The sequence below is a fragment of the Melanostigma gelatinosum genome, assembly GCF_949748355.1.
Source record: "Melanostigma gelatinosum genome assembly, chromosome: 16".
NCBI classification, from domain to species: Eukaryota; Metazoa; Chordata; class Actinopteri; order Perciformes; family Zoarcidae; genus Melanostigma; species Melanostigma gelatinosum.
In genome coordinates this window covers 22,494,512-22,521,433 of record NC_136649.1, presented here as the reverse complement: position 1 = coordinate 22,521,433, position 26,922 = coordinate 22,494,512, and the positions used below count along the sequence as shown (strand labels likewise).

General features: G+C 44.7%; 1 protein-coding gene across 1 annotated transcript in view; it reads left to right on the top strand.

Moving 5' to 3' along the window:
- Nucleotides 1-26,922, top strand: part of kcnh5b (potassium voltage-gated channel, subfamily H (eag-related), member 5b) — a gene marked incomplete at both ends in the record, with an annotated part of 71,990 nt that overhangs the window by 18,123 nt on the left and 26,945 nt on the right. Inside the window, 3 exons of the mRNA XM_079286863.1 lie at nucleotides 1,968-2,360; nucleotides 9,762-9,919; nucleotides 11,017-11,288. Coding sequence (XP_079142989.1) covers nucleotides 1,968-2,360; nucleotides 9,762-9,919; nucleotides 11,017-11,288 — 823 coding nt within the window. The remainder of the gene's footprint in view (nucleotides 1-1,967; nucleotides 2,361-9,761; nucleotides 9,920-11,016; nucleotides 11,289-26,922) is intronic.

The following is a 26,922-nucleotide window of genomic DNA, read 5'->3' as shown; positions in this document are numbered from 1 at the left end:
TGCACATTAACTTCACGGATGGTAAAGACGGGAAGGAGTCCATAATTCCACTGTGAATTGGCAATATAGGACGATATCGATTCAAAGTTTAATTACACAGAACAGACTTTGGCGTCCATGTTCACTTGGTCTTTAAGCGCTTCTGTGTTATTAAACACCAGATCCAATACATTGGAGTTCCCGGTCGTAGTCATACTTGGATATTGCTGTTAGGGCTATTTACAAGTCAGAAACTCATAATTGTAATAACCCCAGTGTAATGTAAACATGGCTTTAAGTGGAAGCTCTAGGGCTCATGGGAAGTGTTGAAAAACTGAAATGTTAAATAAAAAATGAGTTAAGTCCTCGTCCTTATTTAGAAATGTGGAGAGAACCACAGAACACAAAGGGATTTTAGGAGCTAATTCACCAATCGAGGTGATTCTTGAATGAGGTTTTCTTACTTCCTGAACAGAACCTGAAGTTCAGTGAGTCGAGGAAGGAAAAGTGCAATAAGTTGTGCATGTAGAGAAGGAAAGAAGGATGTAAGAAGGTGTGGAGGAAAGGAAGAGGAGACTGTAGAGGCAAGAGACGAGTGATGTTGGCAGGAAGGAGAGAAAAGGGCATAATAAGTTACAAGCTGATTCAGCCTCTTGCATTTCCCAGCATGCTGCTGGGTGGGAGGGGGTTGCATCACATCCTGAGCGGGCTCAATAGATAAACGCAGGTAATCCGTCCTGAAAGGAACAGCTGGCGTCTTCTGTCGAGGAAGCTGTCGAGTGTCACATGAGCAGAGTTTTTCTCCCCACAATGCCGCTGGGTTCCTAATTGGAGCGACGGTGCAGCTCCTGACCAGGGGGCTGTTTGATTGGCTCTGTGATCCTCAGCTCTGGTTACTTCACATCAGACGAGTCCCACTGGGAGGGCAGATGGGGCTAACAGAGGCTAACCACAGCTAGCTGAGGCTAACTCCTCTGAATGTGATGATTTTATGTTGTTATGATGATTTACCTTAGTTTTAATAGTCAAACGGCAACATTACTAATGGAACTAAGTTAAAAGAAGTACCACTCTAAGAATACTGGAGATATGTTTTGTTTTCTTTTGAACCGCAGGAAGTGTTAAGATCAGTATGATTTATAATTGCAGTTCATCCGAGTAGCAGCTAAACAGAATAAAATGCAGTTTAGTGTAAAATGAGCTGAATGGTTGATGTGTGATCTCTGAGGAAATCCATCTTGAATTGAATGGAGTCTGTGTTATGCAGGAGAAGCAGAGCTCAGCAGGAGAGTCATCCTCCTCATCATCATCCTCACTCTGCAAAAGATAATGGCTGTTTTTATTTATTTGTTCTTTTAGTTTAGTTTTAGTCCGTCTCGTCCGTTTCTTCATCCCCGTCCTCTTCCGTCTCATTTCAAGCCAAATTTATTCATTGTGCAGTTTTGTCACGGGGAGTTTTACAAACAAAAAAAGATGAAAACCGGAGAAGGAAAAACACCACAAATTTTAACGTACTTTTCCATTTCCCCGGCTCTCGCTGCACACACACCGAGCAGCAGTAGGTAATTGTGACGAGACTAAAACACAGTGGTCCAGGTTTTGTCTTACTTTCTCCTATTTCATCTCTTTCACGTGATTTAATTTCATCGCTTCACGGTTACTTTCCACTCTGTGTTCGGTTGCCTCTTCAAAACAGTCGACATGTGTATGAACGGTGAAATGTGACAACAAACAAATATGACTGACTGTTAGAAATATAATTGGCAGAATAAAACAAACTTTTCTCTCTGTGCAACAGTACGTGTGCATTCATCAATAAATCAGTTCGGGCCAAGTTAAATGATTGAACGGACCGAAGATTGTTTGAGGCAAGAGAAACTTCGCTCTGTAACACCAATGTAGTGATTTTGTGGTCCCAACAAGTCCAATAGAGTCGCGCCAATTTCACGTTGTCTTGTTTAACATATCCTGCTTTGTTGCTCCTCCAGGTTCTGCAGCTGAACTCGGACATCCTTCCGCAGTACAAGCAGGAAGCCCCCAAGACGCCCCCCCACATCATCCTCCACTACTGCACCTTCAAGACCACCTGGGACTGGGTCATCCTCATCCTCACCTTCTACACGGCCATCATGGTGCCCTACAACGTCTCCTTCAAGACCAGGCAGAACAACATCGTGTGGCTGGTGCTGGACAGCGTGGTGGACGTCATCTTCCTGGTGGACATCGTCCTCAACTTCCACACCACCTTCGTGGGGCCTGGAGGCGAGGTCATCTCCGACCCCAAGCTCATCCGCATGAACTACCTGAAGACCTGGTTCGTCATCGACCTGCTGTCCTGCCTGCCGTACGACATCATCAACGCCTTCGAGAACGTCGATGAGGTACGGTTGTTTTTTGTTGTTGTTTTTGAAGATGGCATTCTCGGCTGTGATTGGCTGGAAGGAAAGTGTGCATGGAGGTGAACATATTCAGAGTATATCTGCTAGTGGTGTAAAGGACCATCGTTGATCCTTATGAACGCTCCCCTCACGGCACACAGTTTAACGTTAACGGTCAGTGTGAAAGAAAGTTGTCGTTTTCCGCCAGTGTTCAGTAAAATATGAGATCGGGACATCGGTATTTTAGAGCTAGTAACGTTAGCAACATCGCTAACGGCCAACGTACAAAGGTTCTGTTCGGTTGTGATGCGTTCAGGCTCTGTTTAGGGAAAATGAGTATTTGGCGAAGGTAAATCTAAATTAAAATGATCTATCAGAGTCGGTTTTCTGATTGAGTCTTGCGGAATAAATAGGTTGTGACATTGCCGAAGCATGTTCTAGATATAAAGTGGTGATTTTTGTGAGTAGTCTTTAAGAGGCGATGGTGAATCCTGTTTCTGCCGGTTGCTGATTGGTCCAGAGTCTCGGTGGAGGTTTACGCCTGGTATTAACATGTGATTTGTATCAGGGAAAAACTCATCTGCTGCGGGTGTAAACGCATGCAGAATGCGATCAGATTGGCCAGACCTCATCTTGGAGCAATCTCGCTTTCACTGTTATCTGATCTCACAGCGGTGTAAATACCATCTGCAGAGTTTGGCCACATTTTCTTTTAAGAAAGAAAATCCACCCAGAAAGGTTGCCTGAATCGGGAGAACAAGAATGCTCATTAATAATAACGTGTGGATGCTAAAGCCTGCGGTCAGATGTTATTCAGATTCGATATCCAGATAACAGATGTTGGTGTAACTGGGGTCTTGAGACCAGAACGAGGTTTGTTTCTGACTGTTTCGAAGTGTTTGAGGACGTTTCATGTAAAGTCACCAGCAGGACAAATAGTGTCGATTTTTAGAGTAAATGATTTAATGTGTATTAATTGACAGTCATGCTACAGTTAGTTATTTAAACGGTTTACCGTTGCAGTCATAGCATTTTAATTATTATTCTCAGTATTTGTTAATGATTACCTAATGATTGATAAACCTTTACGAACAACAGATGGAGCAGATATGTGTAACTCGGTGTTAATGATTAATAATTGGTTTGTAAACTGTCTAAAGACATTATTTGGATGCTTTTACGAAGTTGCAACAATTATATGTTCAACAATAATCCGTTAGTAAATGGTTTCCAAAAGAATATAATAAAAATATAAAATTTATAAATTTCATATTACGCAAACTAATGATGAATTAACATAAATTCTAGAAGCACTAATAATCGGTAAACATTGTTAATTATGATTTAATGTTTGTTAACAGAAAAATAACTTGACTAAAGTAGAATTCATTATTAATTTACCATTTTTTAATGTTAAAAGTAAATTCCCTCATTTTGAGGTCATGTGGATGTATTTAAACCTGCTAGCATGTGGAATTGATTTAGGACCAAGTGTAATGATGATGGGACTGCGGTTTAACATAAACAAATAGATATGAATACATGTGCCTCTAGGAATGAGAGTTTTAGGCTGTTTGGTTCCTCCGATGCTCTCTGAGGGATCAGAGCTGCTCTCAGTGTTCTTCACGCTCATTTACACCCATCAGACATCCAGCGTTGCATCAATACGGCCCTTTAATGGATTAAAGTCCATTAAAGGTGATTTTCCACTTGATTTCCCACCGAATTCATTAGACGAAAGCCCGAGTGGAAGGACCAGGCTGTTGAATGTAGATCGCTGTACACAGCCAATTCTGAGTTTCCTTTATGTTTGAAGATGTGATATTTTCATCATTTGTTGTGTTTGTGAACACATGCTGCGGGGGTTTGTTGGTGCATAGTTCGTGTTTGTTTGAGTGGGCATCTCTGTCTGCCAAGTGGACACTTAATCACATTTGTGAACGCCAGTCGTAATAATAATGATCATAAAACCATTAATTAGGCTGCCAGCAGTTTCATTTTCAACATTTATTAATGCATTTAATGCATATGGCATTAAATATCTTCACACCTCCTTCAGCTTTCTATTCTGGTCCTGAGCAACATTTAGACCAACACACGAACATGTTTAATTGTTCTTTGCAGCTCCTAAAGTCACAACTAACTTCTCTTTTTGGATAGTTTCTTGCAGAACGTTGAAGTATTTGACGGAGCCGCTAAAAACTTTCCACAAGGTGTTCTTGATTTATTTTATTTTTGACTGAAGTCACAGACAACTTGTAAAAAATTCTGATGATTGATTAACAATAGAGGTTATTTTACAGGGAAAATGAATCGAATGATGTCATTATGAGCTCGGATGGACATCTGTCACTATTATTTAACATTTGACCAACTAAACAATCATAAAAAAGCCTAAAGCCATGTTAACATGCTCACCGAGACATTGTGTAACATTACGTAACGTCACACAGGACTTTCACCCAGCAGACCGCTGCTTGTGTCCCGTGCTTGTGAGTTACTTAACATTCCTGTTGCTTCATTGTCTGTCACTGGACTTTATGGAATGTTATGTCATGTTTCTGTGTCAAGTACGTAACGTAATCTAATGAACTATTTGATGAACAAATCGATTTGAACCCACAGAAAGAAATTGACGCGATGAAAGCTGAAGCTAGAGATCCACCTGGAGACGGACTGAGATGTAGCGCCACGGACTGAAGCTGCCGTATTCGCTTTAACTTGGCCCACTTAAGAGGAACAAGTTAGAAAGTAGTCTGTTGTGTACTTCAGCCAAGGTGCCAGCAGTTTAATATACCTCAAGCCAGGATGTCGTACTTAAAGAGGTTAAACTGTGTTTGTACTGGAGGTACAAATTTAGCAACTTCCAGCGAGTCAGAAAGCAGTATCGCTTGCCCCCTGCACGGGGATGACGTTATTGGAACATTGTCCAACAGGCCGTGAAGGACTTTAAGGCGTAATTGTCCTCCTGGGAGACATTACCTCTTTCAAGTTACATGAAAAAATATCGAGTGCATAAACAAAGTGTGCCAAGAAAATAAATGTTTTATGTATGTGATATTAGTGGCTTAAATATTGCTAATTGAGGCCGATATTGAGCCCTTGTGTCTCAGTTGAACACTCGGCCTGTTAAACCTGTCTGGAGTATTGAACTGCTCCTGATGCCGTGGTTCAGGCGTCTCTGCATGGGTTCGATGAGCCGCACGCTGGGTGGCGTTTTCTGTTCTTTGTCTTTTAAACCGGCAGTGAGTCGGGGGGGATGCAGACCGAGAGGAAATCAATGTCGCGTAACTTTCCAGCCACTGAAGAGGACACAGTCAAGAGTCTCTCGTCGCCTCTTTGCTAACATTGACGTTTTTGTTGCCGCATTAGCAGGCTGGAAGAAGAGCCGGATGCTGAGTGAAGGGCAGGGTGGGCGGCTCGAGGTGCAGTGGGGAAGAAAAAGCGGCAGAGATTATTATAGACTCCTTGCGGGCCGACTTCCCCCCGTTGCCGACTCTGTTGGCTGAAGCAGGCAGGAAGTATTTTTAGTTGGAAAGCCGTGCCGAGCTGGAGACGTGCAGGCGCTGCCAACTGGTGTGCACGCACACAAACGCGTACGTGCACCTGGTGTGTGAGGACCTCACGGGTCCAAACGGTGACCTTCCTCCGCCGGAGAACTCTCCTCATCTTTGTGAAGACGATCTGCAGAAGTCAAACATATTTTTTAACCACAATTGAATGTAAATGGACGAATTATCTGATTAACTGATGAGGTTTGTGTGTCGGACAGCCCAAAAACCTAAATATAGTCACTTTGCAACGCTATAAAATAGAAAGAAGTAAGTTAAAGCAAATGTTTTAGATTAAACAATGAATGAATCATTTTATTAAACAATTCATATTTTATAATAATATATAATAATACAATTTATGATCGAATACATTTCTGAGTTAATCAACTAATTGTTTAACTACATTGAGAGACAATTTACAGTTGAAACATTATTTATTTGGAAAACTTTTGACCTAAACTGGTGTAAACGGGTCTTTCTTATCTGCCTCCTGGTTGAACTTTGACCTTTTGTAGATTAACAGTTTGACGTCGTAACCGACATTCAGGCATGTTAACGAGCGATAAAGTACGACTCATTCCTGAAATCAAAGACATGACATCTTATGGAGCTTCTTCTGGATTCAAAGGTCAGATGTTGACAGACAACCACTTATGAATCCAAACATGTTGAGTGTTGAAAGAGCTCTTGAGGGGGATTATTACAGCACGTCAGTTTAATCCAACTTCTCATGCAGGATTTTTCACTTTTGAACAGGTTTAAATCTATGAAGAGAGATGTGAATGGCTGATGCATGTTCCAGCTCAGCGCTGTAGAGCAGTGTGCCGTGAGACATCCTCCGGTGTGCCCTGGCAAAATGTCCATGTTCACTTAATCGGTCCAAAGAAATTCATTAGAAACAAATGTAGATTTTGAAGACCTCCTGTTTCTGAAGCATCTAAACACAAATTGGCCTTCTTTGTCCCTACACATGTAAATAGTGTTTTTATCTGTGAAATATTTCTGACAGTCACGTCTGAAAAGCTGTGACAATTGAGCGCTTTTGTGCACGTCGCGTCTGCCACGATGACGTCGATTTCTGGAATGCGCGCCGGCGTCACCACGCCGACCAGAGTCGATGCTTTATGCTGTGTTCTCTGTTACAAATCCCCAGAACTCAGCTGTTAAGATGTTTACTTGACCAAAGACCAGCAGAAGTTACACAGACGCACAGTTTTCTTGAAGGTGAAAGAGTGTCCCTCTCTGATTCTTCCTGTTGATGTGTTGGAGATGCAGCGTCACCTACACGGAGACTCACACAGGTCAGCAGTTACATCGACATGAAGAAGTCGAGCTCTGGCTGTAAAACAGCAACAAATGATGTAAGATTCTCACGAGGAGGAGTTGTGCTGCCGATGCTCCGTCACGTCGCAGCAGAGATGGTGTGAGAAGTGTGTGTTTGAGGTGGTGGAGAAAACAAAACAAACCCACGGGGTCCTGAAGCCACCTGCTGTCACCGAGGAGCCCGCCAGCTCACAGCGGGCGGCTGAGAAAAGGTCTAATCCGGGCTGACCTCTCTACGGGGCGCGCGTGTTGCCACGGCCACGCTGACAGAGCCTGGAGGGAGCTGTGCACCGTGGAGTCAGTGGGGGGGATATAAACACTCTGCATGTTGGCGCCATTTCTTTTTTTTGCAACCTGAGGTGACACATGAGGGTGGAGCTAAGTAACAACCACATGCTGAATAAGACATTTTAGGCAAAGGTCAGTTACCCTTCATCAAGGTGTCCTCATACACCGGTTCATGGTGTCCTACGAAAAGTCCTCATTTTTTGTGCGTTTTCCAACAAAAGTCCAGCAACACGTGTCAAGTGCCACTCGATACATGAATACAGTCTTTTCAAAATAAACAAGTTATTGTGTGGAGATTAAGTGGCTGCTTTAACGTGGTAACACTTATATCCCACAGACAGTTTGTATTTAATTTCTTTCACGAGTCTAAACAAAAGGCTATTAAACCAAATGTACTTTGTGATTCAGTTTGACGTTTATCCTCGTGTTTCAAATGTTTCAGGATTAAAAAAGCACCTTTGACTGCTTTTTTGGTGAAAAGTGACAATTGAGAACTCAACTGTGTATATATATATATATATATATATATATATATATATATATATATATATATATATATATATATATATATATATATATATATATATAAATAAAATTAGTTTTTGAAGGTTTGATCGTTTCTTCTCTGCTCTTGGTTTGCTTTACTGGCCAACCTGAAAACAAAGGTTGAGGTTGCAGGAGACGGGTTTACTTCCTGTTGGTGTTGTGAAGGGAGAAGTATGGATTGTGCACCGAACTGTGTTTGTCTTCTCAGTTTCTGCTTGTTTCCTCTTGAGCTTACAGCTTCGTAACGCACACAAAATGTCATTTAGAAATAATTTTGACGGATGCTGAAGTGTGCAAATTGCATTCTGAGCCACACTTCAACATCCATCAAAATTATTTCTAAATGACATTTTGTCAAAGCTCAAAAATCAAAGTGCTCACAAATAATGAGAAATCTACTTTATAATAGAAACGTACATTTATGAAAGAAAGGAAAATAAACAAAATAAAGCTTCTGGTGGAGATGAGAGCATCTTAGCGCCTTCATAGTGTGTGTGGGGGTGTGTGTGGCTGTAGTGTGTTTTTGTTTTTAGACATTATTAAATATAAGTGTAGAAATACAAATGTAACAAGGTCATGCGAGTCTCCAAATCACTTGGAGATTGGTGTTTCAGAGCAACATTTGAGCCTCTAAATGTCATTTTTGGGGAATTATGAAGTTTTACTGTATTACAAAAATCAATTCTAGTGATTTAAAAAAGGAAAACAAATGAATATGTTAAGCTGCTTTTTGTCTGAAGTCACTGGGAGCCTTTGTTTTAGCCTAGTCAGACAGGGCACACTCACAACGTACACTATAGTGTGCAACATGAACTCCGTCGTCTAGCACACAACGTCAAACTTTAGTACTCCTCGACAAAGGCAGAGCAGATTAGATGCACACCTTCTGTCCTCAACTTTCACAATAAAAGCCTTTCGACACACACACACACACACACACACACACACACACTTTAACAGCCATTGGCATCTTGGCTTTGTGCAACAAGTGAACAGGAAGTGACCATATTAGGACTGAGGAGGAGTGACGTAGAGACGCTGTATACGTCTCTGGTGAGACCTGTCAATCACCGTGTAGCCCCGCCCTAAAGCATCCCCTGCTTTATGGTCTGTTTGACTCTAAATGGACCATAATGTACTAAATGAACATCATGCTGTATTGAAGAAGACTTGAAACTAGAGATTGAGACATAAACTCATGTTTACAATGTTTACTGAGGGAATAAATCAAGAGAGAAGTAGAGTCATTTTCTCATAGACTTCTATACAACCAGAGGAGTCGCCCCCTGGTGGACACTAGAGAGAATGCAGCTTTAACACGTGAAGCTTCGGCTTCACTTTTCAGAACCAGAATGAAGCACCTGAATGCTGGTTGATCCTCTGCCTGCACAAATCTATTCAAACCTTTTATTGACAAAGTGATGCAACTGTTGCAAATTAGCATTGCTGCAGGTATAAATAGTTATGAATATTCACTGCATTGTCACAGCATTCACTCGTTACCTTCGGTGTATTGGCCTTTAACAATGTGTGTGTGCAGAACTAGAAGGGGGCGGGGCATAGGCAACGTCATTTGTTGCCCAGCAGAGTTTTACCTGGAATGTAATTGTTTCTCCTCTTTTCTCACTCATCCTCCACCCACCCCTCTCTTCTCGCTCCTCTGTCTCCTCCCCTCCCCCCTCCCTCCCCTCAGGGCATGAGCAGTCTGTTCAGCTCCCTGAAGGTGGTCCGCCTGCTGCGCCTGGGCCGGGTTGCCAGGAAACTGGACCACTACCTGGAGTACGGCGCTGCCGTTCTGGTGCTGCTGGTCTGCGTGTTCGGGCTGGTGGCTCACTGGCTCGCCTGCATCTGGTAAACAGTTTTTACCGTCACTTAGGGATCTCTCATTTCCTCACAGTTTAGCACCAATTCAACAGTTTACCCGTCCTCCTAACTGTTCCTAATTGGTTCTGTATGCTAATCATTGCCCCCCCCCCCCCCGCCCACCCGTACATTACAAAACATCTGCTGCTGCTTTGTTGAGTTTCCTTCATACAACATTGAGTGATATGCTGATTTGTTTTTGTCCTACAGCAAACACCATTTTTCAAATCCTTCCTTCATTGCGCAACACTCGCCAACATTAAACAGCAAACAAGAACATTTAGAAGCATTTCTGCTCCGTCTACGGCCATTTTTGCAGTTTTACTTCACAAAAAACAGAGCGCCTTCATTTAATATCTCCAAAGCTGCGTTGACTTTTCCTATTTCGATAAAAGTGAATACAGTTAGTTGCGCTGCTGACTGAATACGAGCCTCGACAGACCAAAGTGAGGCTTTAAATGTTGTTTGTGCTCCTCAGTCTGCTCTGACATGAATGATTAATGCTTTTAATAACCGTATTTATGGTTTGATTAAGTAACCCGTCATATTCGAGGCATTATATTTAGTATGTTGTTACATAATGTTAAGGATGTGAGGATTAAATGTATTTAAGGGGTATTTTCTCACATATTGCATGCAGTAGTTTTCTACTTTTTCGAATCTCTCATGAAAAACGAGGAAATATTCGGAAAAAGAAAATCTAAATTAACTCGAAAAAACTCAAATCAGAACTGAAAACTACAACCTCTTATCTGAAAATACATTTTAAACTTTTATCGCTATAATCTCAGAGAATATCAGTTTATTTTCTGTGATTTTTCTCAGAATATTACCCCCTCCTCCCGTTTCATTTCATTTTGTAATATTAAATAGCCATTTTACAACACAGAATATGAATCATTGACTTTGCTGAAGTGAAATATTTTGAATCAATAACATAAATGGGGAAGATCTCAGAAGATCTGTGAACAAACGGCTCTTCAAGTGGATCTTAATGCTTGTTTCACTGAAGCTTTTCTCCAGATGTGTCGGTTTGCTCAACGCTCTGCCGTCTTGTACTCCGACTGAGACGTTGTCCTCAACAGGTACAGCATCGGAGACTACGAGGTCATCGACAAGGCCACCAACACCATCAAGGGGGACAGCTGGCTCTACCAGCTGGCCCTCAGCCTCGGATCGCCTTACCGCTACAACGCCAGCGGCCTGGGCCGATGGGAGGGCGGCCCCGGCAAGGACTCCCTGTACATCACCTCGCTGTATTTCACCATGACCAGCCTGACCACCATCGGCTTCGGCAACATCGCCCCCACCAGCGACGGGGAGAAGATCTTCTCTGTGGCCATGATGATGGTGGGATGTAAGTAGGAGATACTCGGCTTCAACCACGCTGCGTCGGCAGAGCCGGGCAGCATCTGCTGTTGTGGTTTCGGTCATTTCTGAGAGTGAAATGGCTGATTTTCATTTTCTCTACTTACCTGCAATGTGTTGTATCCAGATATAAGCGCCAGTGAGAGAGCTGCTCTTAGGGAATGCTGTTTCTTTGAGTTTCTATGACATATTGATGTTTTGAAGTGATGCGTGAACGTTTTGCCACGTTAGTTGGTGTGGTCCGAGTATGGTGCTGTCGGTTGGTCGGTCCAACACTCCAAAATGTAGTTTTAACCCAGTCGCCAGAAACAAATATACTTCCTGATTATGTGCAGTACATAGGAATTGATTTTGTAGGATAAATATGACTTGCAGCGCATTCGTTGTCGTAGGTGTTGCTACGAACACTGTATGAGGACAGTCTGGTTTGACATTTGAAGTTTGACGTTTAGCGTATCGGTGGTTTTGCAGGAACGTAGAATGCGGTGGATTCCTTATCGATCCGGTGACTCTGACCTTTCATCTTGTTTTCAGGCCAAATCTTCACCTCCTACACACTGAATGTTGTGTGCAGATTGCCATGAGATGTAAAGATGTGTGCTGACGTTTGTTTGGGGGTTGTTGGGCGTATAAACCAGAGCATGCTGGAGACTTGTCATTGTAGGAAAAAGCGCATGGGGGGGGGGGGGGCTACTAACATCAACCATGGCGCAGGTCTGTTAATGTGTTGCGCCATCACGAATCTTATGAAGCTAAGCTTAACGGTCCGTGAGAAGTGAATCATTGGAAACCGTCTTGGCACATGTATAATCGTTTACGTGCCGACTGCACGCGTGTGAAACATGTAGGCGTCGGTGAAGCCCAGTATAGTACACACATCACCATGTCGATGAACAAACGAAGGACGACCTCAGACGGGTTCCGGAGAAGCAGCGGCGCAGGAACCGCACTACGCCCGCTGCGGAAGAGGACGGCAGTCAGCTGCTCGCGGACTAATATTAACGGCGTGAAGGAAGTGAAAAGGCTTGAACGAGCGAGGCGGCGCGAAATGACGGCCGTGTCTGTAAATAGATTAGTTTATGTTGCTGTTCGGAGTTTGACTCTCAAGACTGTGTGCGTGCAAACAACCAAACCACACTCAGAATTGCTTGTTTGACTGTCGTCAGTAAACCTCTCAAAAGGAACCAGCTTTTGTGTATAAGGGAGTCGACCTCAATGAGCTGCTGCTGCCTGGCCCCACTTTAAGTTCCAGTCTGCTAGAGATGCTGCGATTCAGAGAGCACACCATTGCTGTCAGTGGTGATGTCGAGGGCATGTTTCACCAGGTGAGGCTGCTCCCTGAGGACGAGCATTTGCTATGCTTCTTGTGGCGCGACCTGAAGACAGAGGAACCACCAAGCATCTACACATGGCAAGTCCTTCCGCGATTACAGACGAGAGTGCGCGTTCACATTTCTTCTCTAAACTGGTTTCTCCAACAAACCTGGTCACTTGGAGTTCATGTAAACATACTGATTGTTAAAAAATAGCTGTTAGTATGTGTGAAGATGTGCTTGGACTGTTTGCTTACTCCACACAGTTTCTATTAGTTCTTGTAATTGATGTTTTGTAGACGCTAACAGTGCTTCTCAAGTATTCTCATGGTTTAAGATCTCTGAGCAGCTTCCAGTGGGAGAGGAAGGCGTTGAATAATACCCATGTTCATGGATTCAACAGTGTTTGTTCTCTTTCATATCTTGTGGTTTTACGATCTTTAAGGATTAAATCCTTCCAGCTGTTTTGGGAGATTTGTTTTTCCCAAAAATGTCTCACGGAAGCCTTTTTCTTTCTGGAGTTCTTGCTGTCCCTGCTGGCCTGAAGGAGCTTTTATAACAATGTCCATATCCTGCAGGAAAAGTAACTTTCAGGGAATCAATTATTAAACTCTCTGCACAGACTGCAGAGCAGAGTACAGTCGTTGCTCTGGAGGCTTTAATGGAGAGTAACAAACGGAACAGACGTGTGAATCTGTTGGCATTAAGGTGAAAGAGATATACAGGATGCAGCCACGGACAGATGTCTAAACGGTTTCATTCAGACGATTAGCTCGAAAATAACCAGTGAAATGTCTCCTAACGGGCGATTCTTTGGTGAAATCACGGTCGGTCGCATTGTTTTCCTCGAAGCTTCCAGCCTTCAGGCCAAAGCTGCTGTACATAATTCAACACATTCTGAATGCTTGAACGCTCACGAGGTTTTATCTCATCGTGCAAATAAGTGTCACACTGCAGGCTGCTCATATAGAACCTCTTTAGATTTGCTGTTTTCTGCTCAATAATGGAGACGATTCCTAGAAAGCTGTGTTACACCACAAGGACAGGAAAAGTGTTGAAGGCTGAAGACGGGGATGTTCTTCATGGTCGTTTGAGTATCAACCAAAACCACGACTTCCACCAGACCTCGGCTCGGTGTTTTAGTTGCCCAACCATAACTAGCCGGTACACCTCAACCACAGTTTATTTGTCTTTCCTCAGCACTCAACCCACAACGTCTTCAGGTACTCGTAACGTGGCAGTTTAAGCTGAACAACTTCCAACCCTGGTCAGGTTTCGCATGGTGGAAACAGACGTAGTCCTCATGTCAGCGGCTGATGTGGATGCAAGAACGGTCTCGGGTTAGTGCAGAGGGCAAGGGCTCAATGGGTGGTTCAGGTAGAAACCAGAGCAGCAGAACCTGCAGGAGGAAGAGTCGAGCTTTCAGACCGCTAACATATCTTCTGCTATCGGACTCAACTGGAGCCGCTGGAGGTCCATCGCATCGTGTGCATTCGCTCAGTCACAGGAAGAAGACGTGTTAACCGAACATCTTGTGAGTCCAGAAGCAGAAGGCACTCAGCCGATGCTTCTTTTTTTAAAGTGTTACCATCATCTCTCCTGAAAGTGTTTGGCAGGAAACAGCAGTGTTTTTTACATTGTACAAATCTTCAAGCCAATATTTCAGTTTGCCAGAACTCCAGAGCACTCTTCCCTCGGAACGTGTTATGATTTGTCCTCTTTACATACTGCGCCGTTTCAGTCATCCTGGGCCACCCTGGGCCATCTTCCATATTGATTGTTCCTGGCAGCGGGACAGCAAACGGCCTCAGCTCGCTCGTAAACAGTACAGAGACACGATGCGCTCTGGCTGTGATTGATAGTCTTCTTGGCGTGGCAGACCATCACACAGGCTGCGTGGGCAGTTTCATGTCTCCGGCAGACAGACGGCGGGCATTCATTTTGGTTTCCAGAGTATGACAACATGAATGATCCGCTACACAGCGTTGTAGAGCTGCAGTGAGAGAAAAGATCATTTGGTACCACTAATTAGGAAATATTACAGCTGTGTTAGTGGTTAATGCATCATTTACTGCTGCTTTCCAGCCATAACTGCAGCCATAAAAGAAAACATAAACATATTTTAATATATTTTAAAGCAAAGCACATCCGATGTCCACTTCTTATCTGCCACTATTTAAAAGTGTTGTAAGATAAGATAATCCTTTATTCGTCCCTCAGTGGGGAAATTACAGGATTACAGCAGCATTGCTCACAAGTAAATAAAATAAAAGATAAAAATCAAGTAATATAAATAAACTAAACAGTAAACAGTAAAACAGTCATCCTGGGCCATCTTCCATATTGTTTGTTCCTGGCAGCGGGACAGCAAACGGCCTCAGCTCAACAGTTATAAAATAAGACAGTGAAGAAGAATATTAAATATACCAGTATATACAGAATATACAGACGGAATAAAAATATAAGAAATACTTAAACGTATTGGATATTGCACGGATTAGATATTGCACCAGGTGAATGAATTAAAGTGTTCAGAAGTGTTCAGTGTGTTAGTGTTCTACCGAGAGCAGTTTGTTGTGCAGCCTGGCAGCAGCGGGGAGGAAGGACTTGCGGTACGTCTCCCTCAGACACCGGGGGTGAATCAGCCGGTGACTGAAGGAGCTGTGCAGAGCTGCCAGAGTGTCCTGCATGGGGTGGGAGGCGTGAGAGATCATCCTCATCGCCATCATCCTCCTGTCTCCCACCACCTCCACAGTATCCAGTGGACACCCCAGCACGCTGCTGGCCTTCCTCACCAGTTTGTCCAGTCTCCTCCTGTCAGCTGCCGCGATGCTGCTGCTCCAGAAGACCACTCCATAGAAGATGGCTGATGCCACCACGGAGTGGAAGAAGGTCTTCAGGAGTGCTCCCTGCACCCCAAAAGACCTCAGTCTCCTCAGCAGAAAGAGTCTGCTCTGTCCTTTTTTATAAAGAGCGTGAGCGTGGTCAGTCCAGTCCAGTTTATTGTTTAAGTGAACACCCAGGTACTTATACGACTTCACGGCCTCAATGTCCAGTCCCTGGATGCTCACCGGTGTCGGAGGAGGGCGTTTACCCCGGTGGAAGTCCACCACCAGCTCCTCGGTCTTGCTGGAGTTGATGTGGAGGCGGTTCCGCTGGCACCATCCTATAAAGTCCTGGTTTAGTTCCCTGTATTCTCTGTCATCATCGGCGGAGATGAGGCCGACGATTGCAGAGTCGTCAGAGAACTTTTGCAGGTGGCAGTTGGCAGAGTTGTGTTTGAAGTCCGAGGTGTAAATGGAGAAGAGGAATGGAGCCAGAACGGTTCCCTGTGGGGCCCCTGTGCTGCAGGACACCCGATGTGACTCATACTCTCGTATCCGCACATACTGTGGACGGTTGGTGAGGGAGTCCAGGATCCATGCGGTGAGGTGGTGGTCCACCCCGGTCTGCTCCAGCTTGTCCCTCAGAAGCACAGGCTGGATGGTGTTGAAGGCACTGGAGAAGTTGTAGAACATGACTCTCACAGTGCTTCCAGCCTTTTCCAGGTGAGAGAGGCATCTCTGCAGCAGGAAGATGACGGCGTCATCCACCCCGATGCCGGACTGGTAGGCGAACTGAAGTGGGTCCAGGGATGAACTCACCAGAGGGCGGAGATGGGCAAGGACCAGCCTCTCCAGGGTCTTCATCAGGTGGGATGTCAACGCCACCGGCCTGTAGCTGTTGAGGTCCTTGGGCCGCGGGTTCTTTGGTACCGGTACCACGCAGGATGTCTTCCATAGCTGTGGGATAGTTATTGTCTTTAACGAGAGCAGAATGTTAGAGGCCGAGTTCGCTGAAGGTTTAGTCGATGTCGGAGCAAACGGTCTCACAATGCTTTGTCTGTTGATTGATGGAAGTCGAGGAAAACAAACCTAACCTTGAGTGAATGAGGCGAGAGGCCGTTGTTCCTCCAGTAGAATGACGTCAGGATCTGTCAGCAGATTGCACTGATTGATTGATGAGGCTTACAGACAACACATTCGCTTATCAGTTCTCAGAAATGTCCTTTTTTTTTAAGACATTCACTCATTCTATAGAAATATCATTGAAAAATACATATTTTTTTATTTTATTTATCAGAACCGAGCTGGTGAGCGTGTCTCCGTCTGACAGCGTGTCCTTCTGTCCCGTCAGTCGGTCATCTCGTACAAGCGACCCAGACTGAACCACACTGACATCTGACTGACTCTTCCTCTTGTTAGTGCGACTCTGTCCGTCCCTCCCTCTGTCCGTCCCTCCCAGCTGTCCTCCCACACGTGTCTCACCTCGTTTGAGACGGTTCAGGATGAATGGACCACTTAACCGAATCAGCCGCCATCAGCAGAGACCTGAATGGCTTCTTCTGAACCAGCACACGTCTCCCTGTTCTGAGGAATACCATCACGTTCACAAGCATCAACTCACAAGCAATCACTCAGACACACACACACACTGTACCAGCACAAAACACACATGCATAAAGTGTACTGCACAATACACACAAAAGCTTACAGTACACCTGCACAATACACACACATGAGGTAGAGCGGTGATAGTATTCTAAATAAAGCATTCACTTGTTTTTATTTTCGGTGGAGCTCGACCTTGCTGTCAGTCGACGGGGGAACTGAAGCCGTTGTGTAGCTCTTCACAAGATAAACCAACAGTCACCTGATGGATGTGGGAGTCATCTGTAAACTTCATCTTCCCGAAGCATCTGAGACCAACACGAGTCAAAACTGGACTCAAAAAGTACGTCCTGCACAGAAAACAAGATATTCAGGTGATTGGTAAATATTAGAACAGTGAAAGGTTTCTGTAAGAACACGAGAATATCGTTTACATCCATTGAGTGCTATGTTAACAGAATGAAATAAGTATGGCTGTCATTAAAAAAAAAAAAGTCTGAAAGAGTTTCATAAGTTATGATAAAGTGCTGTGACTCTGTTTATTGTCTATTCGGAGGCGTTTGAATGCTCTATTTCTAAGGTGGAGGAGCTTTTTTAAGAGGAGCATGTCGGCTTCCTTTTTGTTCTAAATGAAACTTCCCCAGTATTAACCTGACAAAATGTTCATTCTTCGGAGCAGATGAAAGAGCGTCTCTCCTCTTTGTGAGCTGTAACATTTAAGGAATAACGGCGGTTGCTCTCTGAACCGCCTCGTTTAAGAGCTTTGTATGAAACTCGAGCTCTTCTGTCTGATTCCTATAATCTTCCCGCTCCGGCTGACGCACCGCCAGTTAGTGTCAAGAACAAGAATGCACGAACATCAGCGAGCTGAGAAGGTTACGGCTGAAATACATGAATTTTAAAATGTATTCGTCAGTGTTGACCTGCGTTATTGGCTGAGAGAGAAAATTCCTTTTCTGAACTTGACGACTCGACTTTCTCAGCGTAAAAAAGTCGTCAACCCCTCGCTGCAAGTGTTTTTCATGGTACAGAAGTGTGAAGATACTTTAACAGGACAGCTGGCTCACAGAGGCGAGGCCAGTTAAAACCACACAGCGATGGGAAGGAGATGCAGGTGAAGGGGTGAATAGGGTGAGGCAGCGCGAGAAGGGGGGCGGTAGCTTTAAGAAAACGAGGATCGCTTGACAGGCTGCACCTCGCAGGGCATTATGGGTATTACCTGGGTTCAAAAGGGCTCGGCAGGCACCGGTGATGGAGCGCTGCGAGGCGGAAGGATGCGGCCTATTTGGCCCGGGGATCCCCGGCTTGACGGCCCTGTATGCTAAAAGGAAGAGACTTACCAGACTCAGCGTGGGGAGGAAGGAAGGGGAGACGGGAGGGGAGGAGGGACAGCAGGGAGCCGGGGGGAGAAAGGTCTTTGTGATGCTCTCGCCCTTGGCCAAGTATTTATCCGACTTAAAACCCCGCCTGATGCTAAAAGCGCTCCAGCCAGGACCCTCCTGGAGCCGAGGAGCTGCTTCCACACAATCCCCAAGACGAGTTTGGGTTTCACTGAGTGGATTGGGAGTCCTCCTCCTGACCCCCCCCCCCCCCCCCCCCCCCCCTCCATCGCAGCACCACTTATCCAACTCTCCACAGAGGCCTGAGGAAAAGGGGAGGCGATGGGGAGAAGGAAGGTTTGATGAAAATGATGCCGGGAGGAAGGGGATAAGATGGTGGAGCTGGAGGGAAGGAGAGGACGAGAATTTCAATAAAAAATAAGTAGATAAGGGAAGGAAAGAAGGAAGGAAGGAAGCAAGCAGCTCAGGGTGTCCCCCCTTTGGCCCCTCGGCTGAGATGCCCTGACTAGTTTGGAAAGAAGGAGAGAAACAATGGGGATGGAGGAGAGAGGGAGAGATCTGTATTGTCTTGTTGGATGCTTTGGGAGGTTGTACTGTGTGTGGTCTCTCTCTCGCTCTCTCTCTCGCTCTCTCTCTCTCTCGCTCTCGCTCTCTCTCTGACAGCAACAACGAGGTGATTAGTCCACTAATCCATAAAAAGCCATCTTTCTCTCTCTCTCTATCGTCTCTCTCTTTTCTCTCTCTTTCTGCGATGCCCTCTCACTATCCCTCCCACGTTTTATTTCTGAGGCGTTCCCTCATATCAAGCCTCTCACTTCCCTTTTCCTCTGACTCATCAGGTTCAGCATTAGGCTGTGAACACTAAGTAGCCCGATTCTGGGGACGATGTGCTGCCTGATCAGATCAATTACTTCACCTCCTCCTCCTCCTCCTCCTCCTCCTCCTCCTCGGAGGTCTCTCTCCCGTTTGTGGTTTCGTTACTTTGCAGGATAAACCACCGATCAGAATTCAGTGAGATTTAGTAGAAAGTTCAGTCATGGGTTGAGGAAAAACTCACCAGGTTTCCATTTATAGATGTTTTTACTCATAACTCCTAAACTGTAGGTTTACTAGCTCATCGTTACTCAATGTAGAGGTGCAGTAAACGGGATCCAGAGCGTTGATATAGCAACAAACGACTGAAGGTAAAGAGGAGTAACGTTGGTATCGGAGCTCGTCTGTGCTGTGTTGACGTCGCCGGGCCGGCTGTGTGTGCATGTTAGTGTGCGTAGACTTCATCAGCATGATCGAACGTAAAGGACATTTATTTCTACGTGAAGGTCCTGAGCTGCAGCTCTGGGTGAATGCGTCTCGGCTGCTTTGACCGTCATCACCACATGTATTTCTGCATTTAGAGCGTTTGTGCTCTTAACTCACTGATTCACAGGAATGATGGTAGCCCTGCTTCATATTCATGCTCTTCCTCTGGTTTCCTCCTGGCAGCCGTCCACGTCGTTTCCTCTGTTGATGGACGTCTCAGCAGCAGCTCCAGAGGTTAAGCAGAGTGTTATTTGTTGAACAAATCCACCCATATGTTCCCAGCTCGTCCAGGGATTATAGTCGCAGTGACCTTCCGTCTTCCTTTCTTTTTTTCAAACCGTGTCCGCCTCCTGTGTGCCTCGATACTGTATCGAGTGCACGACTGGTTGCAGTCGTCCGTCTGTCCTCTGGAGGTTGCGTTACCAGTCACAGCCTCACAGTCGTCTTCTCTCGAATCACAACGCCGTCCTCTCCTCAGCATCGTTCAGAAAGTCACGGCGTTACTCGTAACAGAATGCTAAACATGGAGAGGAGAGCGCTGGGCACCTTGGCGCCGTGAATAATGGATGTGAAGGAGAGACGAGTGTACTTTTCTTGCTTTTCCTTTTGAGCAAAGTGTCTCGGTGAGCACAAAGCAGACGATGTTTGGTTAAATCTGCTGCATGTGCAGCCGACGCAGTTGTTGAAGAGAAGCGTCGTGATATTGACTCGTGAACTTGTCCAAAATGTGTTTATATTTATTATGTATTCATTTATTTATTTATTGATTTTGCTGCCGTTTTCCTTGTGGTGCAAATTTAAAAACTGCACTTCAGGAATGTACTACTGTTTGTTTCTTGTGTTACGGATGAGCTTCAACTGTGTCCCTGTGTTGCATAATGACAGTAAATTATCCAAATGCATACAAACTGAAGGCCCATTATGTATTCGTAGATGCTTTATTTCGGGGCGTCTGACGTCTAGAAAGTAGCTTAATAACTGTACGTTAAGATCGGAGTAAGCTGGAGTAGAGATGACGTCCTGAAGAGAAGAAGGAGAAACACTCCTACTGTTAAACATCATGAAGGACTTGGATATCAACAGGTTTTTGGATATAAACAAATATCTTTTAGAGAAGGTGTGGATAGGAATGTTGAAGCAAAGCGGCACAAGTGGCTCCAGAACTTTCTACATTTAGACGTGATGGACGACGTGAGCGTCGACCCGTCAAACGCAGAAGAGAACGACGTTAACGTGGGATTCACCGGTGGTGAAGATGACGCTTGGGGTCGTTTTTGCGTTCATTTGAATATGCACGGCTGCATGTAAACGGGAATATTCACCTTCATTCGTCATTTAAACAGTTTATTTGGAATATTGTCTTTTTTTTGGATTCAGTACAAAAACAGGAATATTCAGTGCATTCAGTGATCTGACTCAGATGTTACTTCTTGAACGCTTGTGGGCGAATTTTGCCCGACATCCACCACCGTCATGTACACCAAATGAAGGAATATCTTCTGCTGTTAATACGACAGCTGAGCTTTAGAGGTGTGTGTGTGTGTGTGTGTGTGTGTGTGTGTGTGTGTGTGTGTGTGTGTGTGTGTGTGTGTGTGTGTGTGTGTGTGTGTGTGTGTGTGTGTGTGTGTGTGTGTGTGTGTGTGTGTGTGTGTGTGTGTGTGTGGTGATTGACAGCCCATTTTCCATAATTATCAACAGTTGTCTGGCGGTGAATCTCTTCCCGCTCCTTCATTTCTGAACCTCAGTCGTTCCCACAGTGAAAAGCCTCTAAAGGAGGCGATCGCTCCTATTTTTATGATGATTTTCTTGTCATTTCTGCTCTTGTAATGTACGGCGGAGCAGAGAAGTGTGTGGAGCTCACCGTCAGACGGATAGCGGCGGGCGGGGGGGTAATTGAATCAAGCAGGTGTGAGGAATGATAGACTGGTTGTGAAGTGTAACAGCTGACAGTGGGGGACAATTGGGCCGGGCTGTGATCACCAACGAGTCCCAGAGTGTCTCTGTAACCTGTCTCACACTCCGATCAGTCAGAAAGCCACTTCACGGAGCAGAGAGTGTGAATAATGCCCTCGGATGTTGAGACCCCCCTCACATGTCTGCTAACCGGCGACCTCCGATCCTCCCCGAGATAAAGTCAGATGTAACCGCGAGCTGGAAGGTCGATCAATGTCTGCAGCAGGCGTCACCTGATGCTCGCGCTCTGTACGGCTGGAGGCCGACTGACGGACCGTCAAGGACTCATCAAAGTAACTCACTCTCTGAAGGACTTTCACCCTGGAGACCGCTGTTTGTGTCCCGTGTGAATCCACAAGTCAACGGTCACTGATTTGACCTGACTTTGGAGGTATTTGACGACGTAAGTTATGTTGCAAACGTAGCTGTTTGAAACCTAAACCACAATCTTTGTCTGAAGACGTCGTTCTGTTGCCTGAACAGGTTTCTGCCCTGCATCTGATCGCTGGTGCTGCTGGACATTATTGGACAACGTGCGGAACGTCATCGTATCCTCGTGCAACGGTTCGTATGACATCATGCAAGAAGTTACTCCTCGCTGGACTTTCCTACAAAAGTCAAGCAACGCACGTCAATTTCCGCTCCTGCATTAATATCCAGTCCTTTCAAAATAAACGTCCGTCTTCACGGGAAACTCATTTAGAATTCGGAAAAGATTGTGAAATACTGAGTTCTTTTTAGGAAGAGATTGTGTTTTGGGTTAAAATAACTACAGAACTGCTGTTTTTGAAGTACGCAGGTGACACAAACATTGACTTTGGTTCCACACGTGGAGTGAACAGCGGCGCTCTGGCTGAAAGACTTCTGTTCTTGGATCCATCGCTACTTCCTCGTTTATGATTACGTGGATAACATACAAAATCATTTCAGTGATATAAAGTTATGCTTTTGTGTTATTCTTTGCAGAGAAACTCAGTTTTATAGATCTGTCGTTTAAATCCACTGATCGATGAGTCTGCATTATCCTGAGTGTGGAGGACAGAGGACACAGAGTTGTAGGTATCGGTGTTTGTTTGAACCTCAGTCGTTCCCACAGTGAAAAGCCTCTAAAGGAGCCAATCACTCCTATTTTTATTATCATTGACTTGTAATTTCTGCTCTTGTAATTTCCGGCGGAGCAGAAAGTGTGTGGAGGCGTCAGACCGTCGGACCACTTTCTCCATCGCGCGTGTTCCTGTGAGGCCTCGTCCGCCTCAGGAGATATCCAAACCCAGCAGGGCTTTAAAGTGCTGATCTTTAAAACCTCCGCTCTGTTCCTCATTTCATTTGTCCATATCTGACTGCGTCCTTGTGACCCAGCATACAACAACACTCCGTGTTCTTGCTTCAAAGCAGGAGATGGATAAACACACAGGGTGGAAACAAGACAAGAATTCATTGCTCCTTGTCGTTGGTGTTTTTGATTTGTTCTTATCAATAACGTTGGTGTTAATCCAGGTGAAGCTTCTCATTGTTCTTGGTTCGTCTGCGGGACTCGGTTTGCATACGTTCTGTCAGAAAAGAGCCTTGAGCCGTCGTCATCGATAGCGTTCTAACAAACAATTACAACAGCGTGCAGAAGTGCACATTCGGCAGAATATCTTATTTCAGTGTTCACATCGGCGCTGTGAGGAGGAGGAAGTTCTCTTGTTCTCCAGCTTTTAAAAGGCCGCGTCGTGACATCTCAGTGGGTCGGCACACTGGTGCATGTTATTGCTGAATTGTTTCCCTGATTCTATCAATAGATTTTAAAGCTCCCTACCGTCTGTCATGTAACATCACTTACTGGTGTTTGTCCCCCCCCATGCAGCAATAAGTAGTCTCTTAATGGGAAATAGAGGCCGGACTGTGACAAACATTCTTTCACTCGATACCTCTGTGGAGACGATCAGCAGGATGTCTCTCAGCCAGACAGAGCTTGGTGCACAATGACTGCGTGTCAAAACCGATTCATACAGAAGCTTTTCGTACTTGGTTTGGGAGGTGTTTGGACTGTGATACGGCTGACTGGCTGCCTGAGTGTTTTGGCTGGCGGTGTCCTGTTGGTGCGTAATGTGTTGTGATGCAGCCTGGACGCCGCCTCGGCTCACTGAGCAGCAAATGGACCGAGCTCTGCGCCTCGTGATGGAGGTGGCTCCTCGAAACGCTTTGTTCTTACTCTGTGTTGCTATTTTTGTTTGTTTGCGGAACAAATGTGTTCAGGTTTTTCTAATCTACAATATAAAAAGGTTTCATGTGGGCGGCTCCTACTTAAAAGAAACGAAAACCAAACCTGAAGTCACACTCTGTTTATCGTAATGTGCTCGCGTCCAAATTCTAAATAATCTCCTGCTCCACGAGGTCGGTGTGAAAGTTGTCAATCAAACTCCGGAGGCTTTTGTTTCTTGTGTGAATCACAGGATTCTATGAGCTAAGCCACGATTAATGTCCATGATCGGTTGCTCAGGAGAACAGAGAAGTGATCTCCTGGATCAGAACTATAAGCTCGTAGACGCTTGAGCATATTAACAGTTTGCACTGTGTGCACATTGCACATCCCCGTTAAATCCCTTCACGACTCAGTGATGTTTTACTGTTTTTGCCTTCAGATCTCAGATTTACAAGCAAAGTCATAACATTTGCATCTTTTAAGCGGGCCTCTAGTTCATGAACTGAAACCAATATTTTGGCAATTTCTGACTTATTTAACGTTAATTATTTACACATAACCCCATAATATTTAAAGTCGGCACAGTAATTATAGTTAAAAGTATTGAATACATGTAAGCTTTGTGTATTTTTTCCATTATTTACACATTTATAGACGAAGAAGTCACGGGCCAGATAACAGTGAATGGGTAAACAGAGTCAGTGTTTCTAGATCAGAAAACATGACTAAACAATGTAATGTTTGATATTTCACTGTTTACTGGTGTTCTGCCATGTTACTAACAGCGTTTCTGTATCTGCTGCATTTAAATCAACCCGAGTCTTCAAACCCAAAAACATAAAGTCAGAAGCTGTTCAGTATTAAACTGAATGCAAAGAGCGACAAATCCTCACATTTCAGGAGCCAGAAGACGAGATTTTTATTTAGTTTTTGCGTTTTTGCTTGATAAGTGATAGATTCTGGTGATTTGAGAGTTAATGCACACAGCGTCTCAGACATCCAGTCCGTCTTCATTCCCGTTCCTACGGCTCAACAGATCCAAGTCAACAACATCAACTCTTAAATGTGAAACATTTTTGTAATTACTGGATGCTGTTTTCTGTGGCTTCCCTTCTGCCTTCAACAAAATGAATATAAATCTCCTCGCTGAACCTTCGATAAAAAGGCAAATAGGATCTTTCCGCCCAGTTCAGACTGAGATTCAGTGGACTGGAGAGCTTGTAGTGTGAGCTACTGTAGTGTGTGTGTGTGTGTGTGTGTGTGTGTGTGTGTGTGTGTGTGTGTGTGTGTGTGTGTGTGTGTGTGTGTGTGTGTGTGTGTGTGTGTGTGTGTGTGTGTGTGTGTGTGTGTGCGCTGCTTGTCTCTTCATGTAGGAGCGTCTTGATATCTTCTGGGCTTCGGGCGGTGACACTCTGTCTCCTCCGTCTCACCTCCTGGACTGACAGATTTCTGTCCCGCTCACTCATTCGCTCGGACAAATCATCCTAAACTCCTCCCAAAACCCGCTGGAGGAAAATAAACATGACACGGAGGAATGCGGCCTCTGGTCTCTGCAAATGTAACGTTAGTGCACATCCTCCATGTAGATTCTGCATCACAAAAACTACCAAAGTGGACAGTACAATAAATAACTACAATAAATAAATAAACTCCATTTACATAAGTGCAACTGATAGAAACATACCTTGTAATATAAGGTAATGAATACAATGCTGCATTATTCTGTTCTGTCACAGATGAACGCTTCTGATTTAACACGTCATTTGCTTTGTAAACAAAGTGTAAAACGTTCTTCAAACAGGAAGTGATGCACGTCTGCTTTTGCCGAAAACGTCTAATTTAGTCGGTAAAACCAGAACAAGAAGAAATGAGAGCAGAGATCTGAGTAGACGTCACAGACCGCCCACGCGGTGCGACCTACAGGTGATCGGATCCTTTGGCGGGCTGGTTCTGGCCCTCGGGCCGTATGTTTAACACCCCTGCCTTAAACGCGTTTAGTTTTTTTAGATATCTCCACACGCTTCATGTTAGAGGACTGAAACAAGTCAAACTTCCTCCAGCTCACCTGGATAAATGAACCGAACTAGAGGACGATTTGTCGAAGAGTTTGAACCTGACCGCTTCAAACAGAGACGCTTCAGGATGTCACGCCTCCGCTTCTTTACGCTGAGGTGACATAAGTCAACCGCTGAGTCACCGAGTCGGCCAATTAGGAGCCTTGTGTTTGGTGGAGGTGAGAGCTGTGTCTCTCAGCTTTCAGTTCCAGAGCGGCGGTGTTGGCGGAGTCTTGAAAATGTCCTGGAAGGTCCTGGAAATGCTGAGCAGAGTCTCTCTCACTGCCGGCACGCTACACTTTTCTGTCTGTAGCTTTTGTGTCTCATCCAAACTCTCTTTTTCCTGGCTGTCCTTCTTTGATTTGCTATTTTCCTCGTATACACACACACACACACACACACACTTTTGTCCGGCCAACATTTTCCTCTCTTCCACACAACTCACTTCCACTGTACTTTCAGCCCAATATCATGGCAGAAAAATGCTGCCAATGGAAAGTCATTTCGGATCCTTATCCGTGGTGGACACACAGATTAAATGAGCAACAGTCAGAGCAAGAGACGTACTTTTTAGTAAACCCAAAAGACGACGTTTGTTGGACGGGTCCATCAAACGGGACTCTCAACCAGAACACCGTGTTCGACACCATGTTGTGGTTTCATGGTCGTGGTTTTTCCTACATCAAGCGGTTTGTACGTGGTTCAATCATTTTTAGCCCAACCATGATGTTTGTCCTCAAACAACTAAAACGTACTTTCCTTTTTAATTTAACGTGTTACGATTAGAAACGGACAATTCATGTCTCTGTACACGAAACCAATCGATATCATTTTGTTTGCTTCACAAACTGCCGTTGGACTGTTGGTTCTTTCCCTCTTCTTCGCCGCTCTTATTCTGTGGCTCATCTTCAGATCCCACCACCTCCCATCAATTCCCATTTTTCTAGCCAAAACCTATTATTTCTCCTCCTGTCATTTATATTTACTGGAAGGAGGCAGTGGACGTTAAAAAAAGAAAGAGGGAGAACTATTTGGAGGTGAGGTCT